At 41.6% G+C, this 17,500-nt stretch overlaps 3 protein-coding genes and 1 long non-coding RNA gene across 8 annotated transcripts in view; all 4 read left to right on the top strand.

The window, feature by feature from the left end:
• The window catches only part of ehbp1l1b (EH domain binding protein 1-like 1b), a 39,744-nt gene that overhangs the window by 7,455 nt on the left and 14,789 nt on the right, over positions 1–17,500 (top strand). The window contains exons 3-12 of one of the 5 annotated variants that reach the window (XM_034098512.2): positions 535–630; positions 951–1,004; positions 1,111–1,289; positions 1,996–2,114; positions 2,450–2,539; positions 3,443–4,237; positions 5,170–5,235; positions 5,345–5,488; positions 5,635–5,871; positions 8,862–9,036. In XM_034098512.2, coding sequence (XP_033954403.1) covers positions 535–630; positions 951–1,004; positions 1,111–1,289; positions 1,996–2,114; positions 2,450–2,539; positions 3,443–4,237; positions 5,170–5,235; positions 5,345–5,488; positions 5,635–5,871; positions 8,862–9,036 — 1,955 coding nt within the window. The remainder of the gene's footprint in view (positions 1–534; positions 631–950; positions 1,005–1,110; positions 1,290–1,995; positions 2,115–2,449; positions 2,540–3,442; positions 4,238–5,169; positions 5,236–5,344; positions 5,489–5,634; positions 5,872–8,861; positions 9,037–17,500) is intronic. The other 4 variants (XM_034098516.2, XM_034098517.2, XM_034098518.2 and 1 more) reach the window with 4 other exon arrangements.
• Positions 10,628–11,177, top strand: LOC139435138 (uncharacterized). Its single transcript, XM_071205505.1, has one exon. The coding sequence runs from the start codon at positions 10,628–10,630 to the stop codon at positions 11,162–11,164; it is 537 nt and encodes a 178-aa protein (XP_071061606.1). The 3' UTR covers positions 11,165–11,177.
• LOC139435137 (proteoglycan 4-like) lies at positions 11,554–13,345 on the top strand. Its single transcript, XM_071205504.1, has 2 exons — positions 11,554–11,909; positions 13,069–13,345. Exons 1-2 carry the CDS (start codon positions 11,554–11,556, stop codon positions 13,343–13,345), a joined length of 633 nt encoding a protein of 210 aa, XP_071061605.1.
• LOC139435128 (uncharacterized) lies at positions 13,864–17,500 on the top strand. The gene is made up of 2 exons (XR_011644401.1): positions 13,864–13,938; positions 16,969–17,500. It is a non-coding gene; the product is annotated as an uncharacterized lncRNA (long non-coding RNA).

Genomic DNA, 17,500 nt, shown 5'->3' with positions numbered 1-17,500 from the left:
CACACACACACACACACACAGTCTGCAGTGTTGAAAAGCCATTTAGGAAATTCACTCAAATACTGTTATTAAGTTGAATTTTTAGGTACTTGTTCTTTACTTAAATATTTCCATTTCCAAATTCTACCATAGGCTACTGCATTCAGAGTGAACTTGTGTACTTTGTATTCCATTGCATTAAAGCTTTAGTTACTCATAACGTAATTTTCTGATTATTAAAACAAAAATAAAAGCAACGTGCATTTGAACAACCTGACCATAACATTTTTTTAAATGCGTCCCACCTTTACCGACTACAATGTACACATTAATGCATGCATTAGTCAGAAGTTGTTCTGTAAAATCATTAGTTTTACTTAAGGACTTTTGGTATAGTTTATTATATTTTGATGCCAATTGATTTACTTCTTCTCAAGTAACATTTTCCATGAAGGACTTTACTGAGTATTTCTTGACTGTGTTATTATGACATTGACTTCAGTAAAGAGTACTTCTTCGACTGGCAGTCCCACTGATGTTTTGTTTGTATCACAGCTCCACAGTTGGCAGCCTGGAATCAAGAACCCCTACAGAGGCATGGTGGTGTGGCCCGTCCCAGAGAACGTCGACATCTCTGTTACTCTCTTCAAGGTACCAAGACCAGAATACATATAACCAAACCGGGGTAGTTATTACAGGAAAGATAACTCGAGCGGATCCTTACCTACACAGGGAGTTACTAGAAATTAAAAGAACATACTTTAGATAGAAAGATACAAAGATAGACAGACAGACATGTGCAATGAAGAGCCTGTGTTATAACACCAGATTATTAAAAACATGCATTTAGTAGATGTCAACATTTGCAAGAATATAAATATGTATTTATATATAGTCAGGTGGATGCACAGTATACGCATGGCAGGAGAGGATGTTTGACTCCAAATTGTTGTTTATTTTCGTCTCTACAGGAGGTCAATGCTGATGAGTTTGAGGACAAAGAGTGGACCTTTGTCATTGAGGGTGTAAGTATCTTTGACCACTCAGCTTTTGCTTGTAAGTCTTCAAAGTACTCGGATATAGTCAGATGTAATTTAAACTACTATGGTTGTTTGTATTGGTCATGTAAAGGAGAGCAAGGGGCATCGTAAGGTTCTGGCCTCAGCAGACATCAACCTGAAGCGGTTTGCCAGTCCGACGCCGACCCAGACCGACCTGACGCTGAAGCTGAAGCCGCTGTCGGTCAAAGTGGTGGACGCCACGCTCAAGCTGTCGCTGTCATGTGTCTTTGTTCGAGAGGGGAAAGCTACGTGAGTAGTAGTTGTATCTTCTCCCACCACTTACTTTAGCAGTAGTATTTAAAGGCACAACAACATGTGTTTATGATGATTATGACATTACTTAGACAGTAGTGCTTCAACATTACATACTTGAAAGTAAAGAGAGAATACTTAAATACAAGAGTTTCTTCTGTATTTGTGTATAGGTGTTGTGGGCAATTAAAGTCCACAGGTGATTCATACAGTACATATAGTCACATTTTATATTACCTACCATATTATTTGTAATGACTTTTTCCTGTTTGTGGAGATATATATAAAGTCATAAACGTATCAATAAGTAATGATGGTGTAGTTATGTTCTAGAGCTGCAAAGATGTATCAATATGTTTCCTCTATTAAAATAATTGACAGCTTTTATGATAATTGCTTAATTTTGTTATATCATTTTCTTTAAAGAAAAAGAGTTCAAATTGTCAGAAACTATTATTCTCGCTTCTTATATTTCGTTTTCTTCAATCCTTGTCAGGAAACGGAATATCTTTTGTAAAAATAAAAAATAAACACAAGAACAGAAATATAAAAAGACATTGTCTTTGGCTTGTAGAAAAGTTGATCAACCTTTTTCATCGTTTGCTGACATTTTGTAGACAAACAACAAATACATTAATCCTCTATCATATATAATCATTAGTTGCAGTCCTGTAATATTTCCTCTCCTGTTCTTGTGTCTCAGTGATGAAGACATGCAGAGTCTGGCCAGCCTGATGAGTGTGAAACCTGCAGATATCGGCAACATGGACGACTTCAACGAGAGCGATGAAGACGAGGACAAGAAGTCTATCACTGCTACAGGTAGGCTGACTTATACAAGCACTGCTTCCAACTAGATAATTAGTATCTGCTCATTTGTATGTGTTTTTGTTAATATTTGGCCTTTTTAAATTAAAATGCAGTATGTCTTATGCTGCAGTTTTTGGCTGTTTAACCAAGCCTAAAGGCCTATTCATCTGCTAGGATTGCCTCAGTTCTGACTAATTACATCCAACTTTCTTTCAAAAATAAAACCAGTGAACTCACAACTTCTCTCTGTGATCTTCACTGTGAAGTATTTCTCCTGACTTTTTTCCTTCTCTACCCTCTTGTTCCTGCAAACACCTCTTCTGTGCTACTCTTTTCTGGCCGGGCAGTCGTCCCACACACTCTCATTCGCCCAAATCGTCCTGCTCCTCCTCCACCTGACAAACGAGACTCTGTTGGACTCTCTCTTCCAGCCTCAGGTAGCTTCCTCTTCCTCTTGCCCTTTCTTTCACCGATGCCTGCTGTTTGTTTCTCTTTCCTGAGAGGCGGAGGTGGGAACAGGAACTCTGTCTCCCTGTCTGTTATTGGGAGGCTCAGTTTATATAACCATATTTCACACATGCATGCTATTTGTTCTGCATACCACATATTTCTCATCCAGACATTTTTGAGAATCATGTGATGGTAGACTAATGCCACCAACGTTTGTTTGGAGGCATGAAAAGCTTTAGCTGCATGACAGAGGTTATTGTATCCAGAGAGACATTTCTCAACAAGTGTAACCGAACCACAAATAACCGTAACTCTGACAACTGATCACTTGTCCTGGACGTTTCTTTTTTTAGAATGCAGCCTTTTTCAGATGTTATTGATACATGTACTGTACGTTTAATAAATAAGGAGAATATGTAAATTCGCAAGGAAAGTACCTCCAAACTCTACTAAACCACAGCACTAAAGTACATGTACTGAGTGTACTTTGCACCACTGATGTGCACACATTAACAACTGCAATGTATTACAGAATCCAAGTCTATTCAACTCACTACGGAAGAGTTTTAGGGCCACACCAAAAGTGATTTTTTTCTTGTTGAGAAAAAACTAAAACTATGAAAATTCTGAGATTTAGGATTTTTTCTCAAAATTATGACATTTTTCAAAAATCTGAACTCACATTTTTCTTTTTACTTTTGGTCACATACCACATTTATTTCCCATGTGGCCCTCATTCTCTTTCATATCTCCCAATATGGAAAGATCAGAAAAACATTAATTTCATTCTCATTCTTTATTCATGACCATTTCCTTCTCCGTCTTTTTCATCTCTTTCATCAAAAATCTTCCCTCACTGATCCTCCTCCATCCTCCATCTACCCCTCCAGCCTGTGGGCGTGATGACGGCCCTTCCTCTGCGGTCCTCTGCCGCCCTCCTCTCCCTATCGCTCCTCGCCCCTCGCCCCGCCGCAGCCGTCACTCCCTCACCTCAGAGATCCAACCATCCCCTGGTCCCTCCCCTCAGCCCTCACCCAGATCCAAGCATAAAACATCCTCCACCCCTCTCCTCTCTGAGGCTTCTTCCTCTATCCCACTCCCTATTCCTCCAAGCTCCCAGCCCACAGTGACTCCGCCCTCCACCCAGAGTGCCTCCCCTTTCCTGCCTCTACAGGATGTTGCTCCTGCCAAACCTCCGTCTCTCAAAGCCTCCATAGCACCTATAATTATGTTGTGTTCTCAAAACATTTCCTCTTTTATTCATCCTGCACCTAAAAGCTCTGAATCTCTTCCTACTTCACCCGCTGCCACAGTGGAGCCTTCTTTGCCCTCTGTTCCCGTTAATTCCTCCTCAAATACCCCCTCCAATGTGCCTTTTAGGCCACCAGGTGCTTCCGAAACAGATATATCCTCATTAACTCCCAAACTTCACTCCCCTGTTTTATCATCACCCAAAATGACCGTAGCATCAACCTCCACAGCTCCTCATAGGTCTTCCCTCACTGTATCCACTACTCTCACCCATAATACCACCTCTACTGCATCCCAGCTACTCCCCCATAGTTCCTCCTCTCCATCAAATCCTACCCTGACATCTGAACCTCCATCCTCTCGCCCTACTCTCACCCGGAGCCTCTCTCAGCCTCCCTCTCTGCCCAGAATCTTACAGTCAGGCTCAGGAAAAGGTATCAACAATTTGGCTTTTCCACAAAACTGATTCCTTTTTTGACCTTGTGTTCCACATGATTAAGAGTCATGCCCATGTTATTTGAGAAAGATCAACACAGTGTGTAATATAATGTTTATGTACAGTATAGTGAGGAAGATCAGTTTACAGAATTTAGATTTAAACATCTGTATGTCTTGTTAGTGCTGCAGTATCTCACACATCTGACCTATTCAATTGTATTTTCTGGGCAAAATACCACCAGTGAACACAACACAGCAGGAAACATATTTACTGGAGGTTTATTTGAATATTGAAATCCAACCACCAAGGAAGTGAGTGGTATCTAAATCTAAAAGTTTGACAGTTCTGTTTCAGTCCACACTTTCAGACATCTCATACTATCAACACACAACATTATTCCTAAACTTCTTTCAAAATAACACTGGCCTGGCTACTCTTAAATGTTGTACATTTTAAGAATATATCTCTTACACTCTAATAAATCTATTGAAAATATAGAAAATATCTATTAAAAATATAGAAAAATGACATGATATATTTACAGTAAATTGTATAACATAACAAAATGTATCCGATATATATTGAGTTCAACCGGCCCTTACACAGTTGCCTAAGCATTTTAATTCATAGAGATTAAAGTGAATAAAAAAACATTTTGCAAGTATGGAACATTAAGAAAATTTGATATTTAATTCAGCCTTCTTAATTGTACATTAATAGCATTTCGATGACTTTGAAACTGCTAATCACTGAGGAGACTGCAGCAAACAGAGATATTTAGATCAGTTCTCTAGTGTAGAAAAATGAGTACAATGCATGATAAATAATTAGCCAAGCTGTTTCCTTTTCACTCTTTGCTTATTCCTTCTTTTTTTCATTCCTCTTTTGCTCATCACTTCTCTTTCTACCCTGTTGTCCTCTCCATAGTTCCTGTTTCACACCAACGGCGCCCCCAAGAGGTTCAAACCAAAGAGGATCTTACTTCACTTTCTGGTCTGTCTCTGCTGTGAAAAGACATGCTAGTCCATTACTAATTATCTTTTAAAAATAATGTTCTTAATTTCTCTGTTTTGCTTCTAAAATCATCGTCTGTCCTCTCTAGGCCATGCTCACATCTTCAGACCTCAGCTCGTCAAGTCAATCGATCGCCCCTCCTCTCCCTCTCCTTTTTCTGCTGATGCCCCCCCCCCTGAATCAACTCCTCATCTCCCTAAATCTCACCCCTCTATCTCAGAGTCCCCGAGAGGTAACCAATGTCAGAAATATACTCTTCTTCTCCTCTGTCTTCATCCACCATCATTTATCTTGTTCCTATATGAACCTACCTCACCTTACCTCCCCTATCTCCCTCTCCACATCCTCTTCCCTGTCCTTCCTCTCTGATCTCCTCAGGTGCTCAGGGGTCGTGGTTGACATCAGGAAGTGACATCAGCACTGTCCCTCTGCTGTGTAGTCCCGACCTCGATGCCCTGTGTGACCCCGAGGCTCCAGCCCTCACTGCCTCCCTCCCTCGCTCCTCACCCTCTCGCTCCTCTTCTCTTTCCACCTCTGTTTTATTCTCCTCTCCTCACACTCAGCTCGCTGCTCCTCCCTCTGCTCCTCCCGCTCCCATCAGCTCCTGTCAGTCAGGTACAAGCAGTGGCGCTCTGTACATTTAATGCATGACACAAAGACCATGGTCAAGATTTCAGAAATGTGAACTCACAACCTTCCGTTCTTCAGCCCGCCTCACTATCCATTAGACCACCACCACCACCACTGTTAATTCAGTATAGTCATAGCACCATAAAAAAACAGACCTAATAAAATACCTTTATTGGTATATTTTTTTAGGAGCATACATTTAATCAATGACTAAGTTACAGTTTTTTCTCATTATATTTCATTTCATTTCATTTCAAACCTTTATTTATCCAGATTGGTCCCATTGAGATCATAGATCTCTTTTTCAGGGAGACCTGCAGCATATAGGTTCCACATGAAACATAAAACAATAAAGGACATTACACATTATATTTACAGGATACATAGTTATAGACATTTACAAGTGCCCATTGTATCAGCAAGCATTTAATTTAGCCTAGCTTTAAAAACATGCAGAGAAATGAGATTGCTCAGTTTCAATTCTTGCTGAAGATTGTTCCAAGCAAGTGGAGCTGCGCACATAAAAGCTGTCTTAGCTAAGACAGTCCTTGCTCTTGGCACATCTAACAAGACTACATCATGTGACCTCAGACAATAGCTGCTTGCAACTCTCTGTGTTATCAGAGAGCAGATATAATACGGGAGTTTACCCAACAAAGCTTTATAGATAAACGTGTACCAATGACTGAGCCTCCGTACAGAGAGTGATGGTAAACCTGCCTTGGTATACAGTGTACAGTGATGTGTAAGCGCTTTACAATTTGTGACAAATCTCAGAGCACTGTGATACGCAGCATCCAATTTGCTCAGGTAATTGGCAGGTGCATTCATATACAATAAATCACCATATAGTCCAGCACAGGTAAAAAGGTCACAGTGACTAGCCTTTTCCTGGCCTCAAGCGAGAAACAGGACTTGTTTCTGAAAAAGAAACCTAGCCTAACCCTCAGTTTTTTAAGCAGTTTATTGACATGAAGTTTAAAAGAGAGACCATCATCAAGCCAGATACCAAGGTATTTGTAACAGGCAACAACTTCAAGTTTTGTTCCTTGCGTAGTTACAATATCTAAAACAGGCTCTGGTGTCTTTTTACCGCATTACCTTGGTTTTCTCAACATTTAAAAGAAGCTTTAATTCAGAGAGCTGAGTCTGAATAGTGTTAAAAACAGCCTGTAATTTAACAACAGCCTCCTTAATGGAGGGACCTGCACAATACATCATAGTATCATCCGCATAAAAATGTAAAGTAGCTTCATCCACATTATCACCTACGCTGTTAATATATATGGAGAATAAAAGTGGTCCTAAAACAGAACCTTGTGGTACACCATTAGAAATGTTTAACCACTCAGAAGACAGCCCATCAAAATGAACACATTGGGACCTTTCAGAGAGGTAGTTCACAAACCACCCCACTGCATTGCTGGATATGCCAATACTGAGTAGCCTCTGCTTTAAAATGCGATGATCAACGGTGTCAAATGCTTTGGAAAGGTCAATAAACAGAGCTGCACAACTCTGCTTATTATCTAAAATAGTAGTAATGTAATTTACCACTTTCATTGTCGCAGTGATGGTGCTGTGTTTCTTTCTGAATCCTGACTGATGTTTAGACAGGATATCATTTATACATAAAAACTCCTTTACTTGTTCACTCACAAGTCGTTCGAGCACCTTAGCCAGAACTGACAATTTAGAGATTGGCCTATAGTTATTTAAAATAGTTGCCTCCCCTCCTTTCAGTAAAGGCAAGACATAAGCAGACTTCCATACTTTTGGAATTGTGTTCGTGCTGAGGGAGAGGTTAAAAAGAGAAGTAAGAGGTGGAGCAATAAAATCTGCAGCTATCTTTAAAAAGAAAGGTTCTACGTTGTCCGGGCCAGCCGGTTTCCTAGGATCTAACTTGGATAATGCTTCATGGACAATACCAATAGTTAAAGGAGTAAAACTGAAAGGGTTTTCCAGACCACATTGTTCAGAGTCAAGGATTGGAGCGTTCACAGGAGCCACACAGCCAAACAGAGAGCCACAAGACACAAAATGCTCATTAAAGCAATTTAGCATAGTAGCCCTGTCTGATATAGTGCCAGATGCTGTGGTAAGGCACGGAGGTAGCTCATTTGGGATATCACCAGTGGAAATCGATTTTATGGCTTTCCAAAATTTCCTAGGATTATTCAGGTTTTCTGTGGTAACCGACAAATAGTACTTTGATTTAGCACTTTTTATTTGAGATGTGAAGCTATTTCTTAGCTGCCTAAAACGCAGCCACTCTACCTCTGAGCCTGATTTCCTAGCCTTAGCCCAAGCATTATTTCTCTCATGAAGGAGACTGGACAGCTCAGCAGAAAATCAGGGATTGTTTCGTCCCTTCACTCTAAATTTACGCAGAGGTGCATGTGTATCTATAATTTTCATAAAACCAAGATAAAAATAAGACCATGCAGTTTCTACATCAGCACACAAATTGATTCTACCCCAATCAAAATCAAACAGATCATGTAAAAAACCCTGCTCCACAAAGTGTTTTTTGTCTCTCTTTGTGATGACACGTGGTTTAACCTTTTGGACCACGTATCATCACAAAGAGACTGTATTGTCACTTGTTATAAAAAAACAAGTGACAATACAGTCTTTTTCTGCAACACTATCAGAAATTATATTATCATACTTTTTGTCTTTTGGAGGGGGGGGACACAGGGGGGTCCAAACTCAGTGTTACAAGGGTACTGACCATGGGACCATAAGCAGTCAAATTAAAACAATCCTAACTCAGTTTATTTGAGCCAATTGAGTTGTGCTAATTGATATAATGAAGATGTCTAATTTGTAAGCATTTTAAAGCTAAATAACTAAACTCTTCTTTTTTGCAGCGATCCCTCAAAGAGGAATATGTTTCATCAGTTCTTGCTTTCGCTTTTTCCCCCTTTATTTCCTTTGTTTATAACTTCTTTCATTATCTGTCCTTTTTCTAGGCTCACTGTTTCCCCTCACTCAAGTAGACGAGGAAACAACTAGGAGCCAAGACGAGTGTTCCCCTCAAAAGAACCGGACAGAGGCCAACTTCAGAGTATCCAACCAGCTAATCAGACCAGCCCAGGATTCAAAGGCAGCCATCCCAGAAAACAAAGCTGAACCAACAAGGATCAGGTGAGGTCATGGGATGTATCACATGAGTGTTTACATTTAGGTTGCTTGGTTTGGATCCTTTAGAGGTTTGTTTGGCCCGAAATGTTGTGTGAAGTCAAAATGTGTCAGCAGACCACAGAGCTAAAGAAGAGGCATCTTGAAAACTGGTGGCAGATAGCAGAGTTTGGGAGAAACATGGACACAGAGACTCATAAAAGCAAGCATAGAGAGTTCATCTATACACTTGCTTCAAAAATAGACCAGCAATTGGGGAAATACGCTAATTAGCTTTTTGGCAAAGGGTTAAATCATTGGTACCGGTCTCAGGTCTGTCTGTTAAATATAAAGCTTCAACCAGGAGACAGTTAGCTTAGCATAGCATAAACAATGGAAACAGGGAAAATAGCTATCCCTGCTCTGAACAAGCAACGTTATGTTCTTTGCTTAGCTAACTGACTGCTGGTGGTAGCTTTCTAATAAACCGACAGCCCTGAGCATATTGATCTCCTTAACTCTCAGTTTCAATGCTATTGAAACTTATTATAATCCAAATGACACCACGCTATTTAGTGCTGACTGAGACAAACCTGCTTCAGCTTGCCGACAATCTTGTGGTTAACAACAAATTTACTGTGTTTGTTGATCAAGATTTTACTGACACTATTGCTCAAGGCTTTGTGGTTGCTCTGTGCTTGGTGTTTGTGCTTTTTTGATGCTGACAGTGGGCTAACAGCTGCAAAGTGTGTTGTACCCTCCTGTTGCATTGACCTTGGAATAACTTTAGGGTCTGCTCTGTCGCCTGCTGGGCTAACTCCCCCCCCCCCAATCACTTCCTGCACGCCCGGCATCGTGAAATATCACCCGCTCATCTCTCGCGGCTGACCTCCAACATTTCTGCCCCCAGTCCTGCCCACTCAGAGCTGATAGTAGCCCCGCCCCCTCCGTGGCCCTTCTCCTGCTGTGAGAGCTCCACCCCTCTGCAGACCTCCACTAATGTTGTGGCGGCGTTTATCACTCCTAAACACCCGAGCGCTCAGGGGGAAATTGATTTGAAAAGGTCAACCAATGAAACAAGTGTGATTGTAAGTGCCTTTAAGGCCGAAAAGCCGCCACTGGCAAAGCCTGAGCCTGACTTTGATGACATCACCTTTGAGTCATTCAACCAGACGCATGAATCAGGGGGGTTGTTTCTGGAAGAGGATGACTCGAAGCGGGATACTATTAAAAGGTGTCCTCCAGGGTGAGTATTTATATCTGCAGATACAAATCAAATAAGAAGGTTGCTAAATGTGAACTGGTGATGCAGATAATAAACACACACACACACACACACACACACACACACACACACACACACACACACACACACACACACACACACACACACAGTTAGGTTTAAGGAATATTGTTTATCTGTTCTGCAGTCTTGAACAGAAAACCAGTGAAAAGGCCGGTGGAGAAAAGGAGAAGTTAGAAGGAGCAGCGACCGACAAGGAGGTGAAGATGGAGGCAGAGCAGGAGAAGAAGAGGGAGAGAGAACAAGAGGAGGAACACAGGAGGAAAGATGGAGAACACAAAGTGATGGTCCAGAAGCAGGAAAAGGGGAGAAAGCATGAGAAGAGAAAAAGAGACTGTTAGAGAGGAGAAGAAGAGGCTCTTACATGAGAAGAGGAGCTCAAGAAGGAGAAGGAAAGAAAGAGATGCGATGAAGAGAGACTCCTTGTTGAGAGGAGAGATAAAACAAGAGAAGCAGAGGGAGGACAAGAGACGCAGGGATGAAGAGGAGAGGAAGAAACGAGAGGAGCAGAGGAGACTTCTGGAGGTGGAGGGGGAAAAGGAGAAAGTAAGGAGGGAGGAAGAGAGGAGGCTGGAGAAGGAGAGATTCTTAAGAAAAATGAAAGAGGAGGAGGAGAAACTTATGGCGGAGAGGAGAGTGTTCGAGGAGAAAAGAAAGGAGAGGGAGGAAGAGAGACATAGGCTCCTGGGAGAGGAAGAGAAGAGGAAGATGGAGGAGAGACAAGAGAGGGAGCAGCAGAAAATCAAAGAGGAAGAGGAGAAGATAAAAAAGAAGGAAGAACAGAAACAACATGTACAGGAGGAGGAGAGGAAAGAGGAAGAGAGAAAGAAAAGGGAGGCAAGAAGGGGTTAGGAAGAAGAGGGAGGAGGAGAGAAGAGGAAGAAGAAAGAAAAGGGAGGAGAAGGAGTGAGGAAGAAGAGGAGGAGGAGGAGAGGAAAGAGGAAGAGAAAAAAAAGGGAGGCAGAAGGGGTGAGGAAGAAGAGGGAGGAGGAGGAGAGGAAAGAGGAGAAGGAGGGGGAGGAGGAAAGTGTGAGAGAGATGAAAGAGAATGAGAGACTCGTCAAGAAAGAGAAGGAAAGGAGGGAGAGAGGAAAAACAGAGGAGAAAAGACATGAAGAAGAGGAGAGGAGGAAAGAGACTCTTGAAGGAGCCGAAGGAAAAGGAGGCTGAGATGAAGAAAAAGAGGGAAGAGGAAGAAGAGACTTAGAGAGAGAAGAGAAAATGAGAATAAAGAGAAGGACATGACAAATAAAGAAGTGGAACAGAAGAAGGAAGAGATGGAAAGGAGGAGGAAGAAAGAGGAGGAAGACAAAAGGAGGAAGGAGGCCAACAAGTCAGATGAGGACAAGCAGAAGATGAAGACTCCTTCTCTGCCACTTCCTCAGCTAAACACTGACCTCCTTCCTCCCAGTCTCACACACCTGCCCACAGCTCCTAAAGATGGACCACAGACTCCACTTCCTGCTCCTCTCCTCCCTCCTCCGGACACAACCAGCTGTACATCCAAGCAACGGTCATATCAAACTCTCCGCCAATCACAAGACGGAGGCATGACCCTTCAATCTGTCAATAAACCAAGCTCCGGCTCCAATGAGCGGTGAGTTGCACCACTGAAAAAGTTACATTTTGTCACACTGTCGGTGTTGATTTTGTTATACTTTAAATGGCTGTCATTTTCTTTCTAAATCATCAAATAAAATCTGTGTTTTCCTTGAAAAATTACTTTAAATTAACTTTGTTTTAATACTGGTTAACTAAAACATTTAACATTTGTGTTTTGGATTATTGCTCTGCTGTTTTTTTTGTGGTTATTTTCTTTGCTCTTGTAAGACCTTATTGATTATCTATGTGGTACGGGTGGGTAGATGGTCCCCAAAGAATGACATAGATACCATCGATACTGAGTCTTGTTTTGAGTTGCAACACTTGCTAGATCTGTTCATTGCTGCTGTTGTGTGTGCATCATACATTCAAATTACCTTATTTACTATTAACATATTGCATTTGACCATGCATGTATATAATAGACAATAGACAAAAGAAAATACTAATCTCCAAGACACCATGCAATTAAAATGTAATAATGATGCATTTCCCCAATGAATCAGTGTTTTTGTTTGCTCTTCTAATAACAAAAAACATTGAAATCAGTAATCCTGGCTGTGGGAATACTTGGTATTAAATTGTGTGGTATCGCTCACCCCTACTTTAATTTTTTTCTGTTGTTAAATGGCTTCCTCCTATGTCTTTCTTATTCCTGCTGAACTCTTTTTCATACCATCATGCCCCCCACCCTTCATCTCATCCTATATATTTATTTGTCTCCCCTTATTCTAGTTTGGGGCAACCTTCTATGTTAAAGGAAGGTTCATTGCCAAAAAACTGTTGGCCCAGAAAAGAAAATATCTGCCACATGTCCTCCACGAGGCCCCACTTTTCAGGATAAACCTTTCACATTAGAGGTGTTGACTCTGGTGCCAGCTCCACAGAGGCGGTCTGATGCAGAGACTCCTGTGTGGAAATCGCTAGGGAGAAATGGGAAAGATATACCTGAAAAATGCTCTGCTAACGAGGGGTACAAAACCTTTGTGCAGAGGGTAAGAATGGATGAGGGGACGTCTGTCTGTCTGCTTTTGTCTGTCTTACGACTATCAGTGTGTGTGTCTGCTTCGCTGGTGTCTGGCTTCTTAATGATAGAATAGGCCCCAAAAACTGTAAAGGCTGTGTTTTCATGTGATTTTTTTACTTTCTCCTAGCTCACAAAAACAAGATGCTGCTGAGGTGGACACGGCTGTGAAGCAGGAGCCCCAGCCAATCCCAACAAAAGACTCAGAAACACCAAACAAAGAGCAGCCCAAAGAGCCAGAAGGACCCAGCGTGGAACCAGAACCTCAACTCGAGTTTCCCCTAACCAGCCTCATGAGCATACGGCTGTGGCGCGTGAGCCGCTGCTTCCCTCAAAAACCAGAACCGAGAACTGCGGCAGGAACAAGTCCTCCAGCCGGGGAAACCACACCAGAAGGGAGCAGATGAGGGAAAACCATCCGAGGCCGGTGACTGGTGGTCAGGAGAGTCTCATCAACAATAAGGAGCCAGTGTGTGAGGCGGAGAAGCAGCTGTGGGCGGCAGTGGAGGAGAACCACAGCGGAAAGAGGGATGGAGAGTAGTGAGAACACTGAAGAGAAGGATGAGAAGAAGGAGGAAGAGGGTGGTGTAATAGGGGGGTGAGTTAGTGACGGTTTCTTGCAGCATGGCATGACATAATTGCCTTTTGCTTGCAAACCACCACATACACACACACACACACACCACACACACACACACAAAAACACACACACACACACACACACACACCACACTTGTTCCTGCACATGTACTGACTCACGTGGTGCTGCAGCCTAACCATTGCTTAGTTAACTTCATCTTCATCTCAACTTCTGTCTGCTGTTTGTTTAAACTGACTTATTTGATGAGAGGTTTCACAAGAGTACATTTTGTGCGTGTCTGTGTGTGTGGTAGTGCCCAGAAATGTGGCACACACAGAGGCCGATTGTGTGTGTTGCGGAGCAGCAGATGGAGGCTCCGGCTGGCTTCATGTCAGCGGTAGTTGGGGTGTTTTATAGAGGGTGAGTCCAGTCCTTCTGCCCTGCTATGAGTGTTGTGTGTGTGTGGGCGTTATGAAAACATTTCAGTAGTCCCAAGCTTAGATAAAGTCAGAACACGCCATTGAAAAAAACTACTGCTACGACCTTTGAGATAAATGTTGCACAAAAACAAGTAAAAACAACAAAAGCAATATTACTTCATCAAGTAAAAACTCAAAAAGAGGGATTACATTTAACTTAAGTGACTGAAGTACCCACACATTCTCACTCCCAACTCGGCCTATGTTGGACGTTATGTCAGGGTCCCTGTCGTCACTTTCCAACGCAAGGGGGGGCCCTTTAGCGTTGAGTTTCAACTATCAGGAGTCCCATTGACTTGCATAGAGCTCCCTGAACGTTTCATCGTTTTTTCCTTCTAATTTTGTATTCTTTTCTAAACCACACACTGTTATTTACTCAACAATAACACACAATTATCCTTGTGTTTATTTATTAGTTTCAATGTATATTGTCAGACTTTTGGAGTCCGTCAGGACCGAGGGTCGGCTAGCAGCTCATAGTAGTTGCTTAAGAGAATTTGACACCCGGAAACTAAGTATTCTCTCCGCTTTGCTCCAAACCCCGTGATTAGTCCTCAAGCTCTGTGATTGGATGTTTGAGTGTGTGCCGAGGGTTACGCCGAGCGTCGAACAGCACTTTGAAATGGATGAACCACGGCAGACTGTTCCAAAACTGGATTGGATGGGTCCACTACCCCCCTCCCCCACCCCGCCCCCAGAACTACACATGCTGGCTATTGTGTGTTTTGCAACATGTTCTATGGCACGTCTCTGCTGGGAATTTAGTTTTAAAAGACGTTTTCGTATTTCCCATAATAAGAAGTTGCCAGTGTTAAACTGTATACATCCCTGGAGGTTTAGGGATAGGAAACACTCAAATTTAAAACATATAATTAATAAATGAGTGAAAATAGCTTGGTGCCCATAATGGGCAGCATTAATATATACCCACATGACAGCTAAGGTCAGAAGAGCTTATTTAAACAGCTGGTCTTATGTCTGTGACCCCTCCTGTTGTTCATTGATAAGCCTGAAACATGCACTTGTCAAGGTTCAGAGGCACATTTTGCAAATATGGCAGTAGCCATCGATCAGCTTAAGATAAGATATACTTTATTTATCCCAAGTTGGAAATGTTTTCGTTACATTAGCATGTGTAACAGTTGTAAATATGCAGTGGTGTTTATTTGTAAATCATTAAGTATAACCACACAAATTCTGTGTTTTATATTTAATAATTCTGTGTTCTTTATTTATTGAATATTCAATACCTGACAAGGTCGGAGATGAAAAACTTGGGTCGCAGGTTCCTCAACAGTGCATTACAAGACATCTATCAATATGTGTGTATACCTCCACCATTAAAATGTTGTATTCTGCACATTTCTTATACTATCTACATACATCTTATAAGAGTATAATACATATGTATAATATCAGTTAAAATAAGTGCTTAAACATACAGTAGTTAACATTGCGGGGAAAGCAATATATAGTACTTTTACAGGCTTAATATTTATACCCCCAAAGCTTTTTTCTTATTCAAAATAAGACCTTAACCTAAGTATTCTTTAATGTTTAAATAAAGCCTTATTAGTTTGTCTGTCTGTGTCTCCTATTAATATCTAATAATAAAAATAATCAAATTCAATAACGTGCTTTAACCACCAGGTGTCCCTTTCTATCAGCTGTGCACCTTTATGGTGTAAATATAGCCTATCTACCAATTGGATCAAATATAAAAGTCAGCCGAATTATTGTTGATACTGCAAGGAGACGTATATTGTGAAGAGAAATTGAAGATGTTGTTTAATTGCTGATATATTTATGATTCATACATATTCAGTTTCGGCAGCAGTTCTTCCTGTTTGTCCAGAAGTCTTCTGATCAGGGCTCTGTAAATAAAGAACTACGGCAGATGTGTAATATGTAATGCAGCCGAACCGTGTATTACAATGCCGTTATGTGATGACTTCCAAAGAGAAAAGCAAGCACAGTCGGAATAAAGTATTATTTTATTTTTACGGATTTCACATTGCATAAACACCTTATCTCAACGTGCATTGCGGCTAAAACATCCAATCACAGAGCTTGAGGACTAATCACAGGGTTTGAGCAAAGCGGAGAGAATACTTCCAGGTGTACAATTCTCTTAAACAACTACTATGAGCTGCTCCGACCCTCGGTCCTGACGGACATTATACAATCAAACAAATAAATAAACACAAGGATAATTATGTGTTATTGTTGAGTAAATAACAGTGTGTGGTTTAGAAAAGAATACAAAATTAGAAGGAAAAAACGATGAAATAATACAGATTTCAGTATTCTGAGCCCCTACTCTCCCCATAACTGACAGCAACAAAAGTCCGACATTATACAATTAAAATAAAGAAGTAAACACAATAAGTGTGGCTTGATATTGAGTTAGAAAAAGGTTGATAAACGCTGTGAGAATGGATCTGCGGAGAGCATTTTGCCGCGATCCCAACTCCTCTATTACCAACATTCAGGGAACTCTATGCAAGTCAATGGGACTCCCTGATAGTTGAAACTCGACGCTAAAGGTCCCCCCCTTGCGTTGGAAAGTGACGACAGGGACCCTGACATAACGTCAACATAGGCCGAGTTGGGAGTGAGAATGTGTTGGAAGTACCATATAAATTCATTGCATTTTACTTGTACCATTGGATCTGTTTCCAATTTTATGCTGAGTTATCTTTCTCTGAGCTGCATGCATAAAGCGTTTCTTCTGTCATCATGCTAGAGGGGATGGAAATGCCAGTGGGCTTAAGTTGTGCACTATTGAAAGTGTAGGGTGGTTCTCAGTGCAACCAACAATACATGTTTCCTCTGTGTGCTTTGGACAAGCACCAAAACAAAGTCTGAGAAAATGGAAACTTCTTAATCAAGCATGCTGTCACACTGTTCAGAGACTGCTGAGGTCATTTGAGGGTGAGCCGTGTCTCAGAGTTTTTTCCTGTCCCTTTAGCTATGAGACAGTGGCTTCCATCCTGCATACATCTGGACCTATGGACACAGGTCATCCCCATCACTCTGCAGAACAACCATGCCTCCTTATAAGTAACGAAGATCAGCAAACTTTACATGGAGAAGATGTGAAGATACCAGATGACGAGCCACTGATTCCCATTGTTGTCGACATTTCTCCACCTACGGCTTTCTCTGACACAACAGAAAACCAGAGGATTAGTGAACAGGCTGGATTAGCTCAGAAAACCTCACATGGACTCAGTCTGGTGGAAAATCTGAGACTGGCAGCTAGTGAGCATGAGAAAGAGAGGGAGCAGGAGAGGGAGAGAACGGAGAAGGAACGGATAGAAAACATTAAAAAGGAGGAAAGAGAGAAGACGGAGAGAGAAGAGTCAGAGAGGAAAGAGAAAGAGAGGTTGGAGAAGGAGAGAAAAGAGATGGAGAAAAGAAAGAAAGGATTGAGAGGGGAAAGGAGGAGGAGAGAAAGAAGCTGGAAAAGGAAGAGTTGGAGAAAAAGCTAAAGGAGGAGA

Source organism: Pseudochaenichthys georgianus, chromosome 14, assembly GCF_902827115.2.
Source record: "Pseudochaenichthys georgianus chromosome 14, fPseGeo1.2, whole genome shotgun sequence".
Classification (NCBI taxonomy): Eukaryota; Metazoa; Chordata; class Actinopteri; order Perciformes; family Channichthyidae; genus Pseudochaenichthys; species Pseudochaenichthys georgianus.
This window is presented reverse-complemented; position numbering and strand designations above follow the sequence as displayed.

Coding starts and splice junctions, on each gene's coding strand:
- LOC139435138 (XM_071205505.1), top strand. CDS start 10,628: ATGAGAAGAGAAAAAGAGACTGTTAGAGAGGAGAAGAAGAGGCTCTTA.
- LOC139435137 (XM_071205504.1), top strand. CDS start 11,554: ATGACAAATAAAGAAGTGGAACAGAAGAAGGAAGAGATGGAAAGGAGG. Junction 11,910..13,068: donor AGCTCCGGCTCCAATGAGCG/GTGAGTTGCACC, acceptor ACTTTCTCCTAG/CTCACAAAAACAAGATGCTG.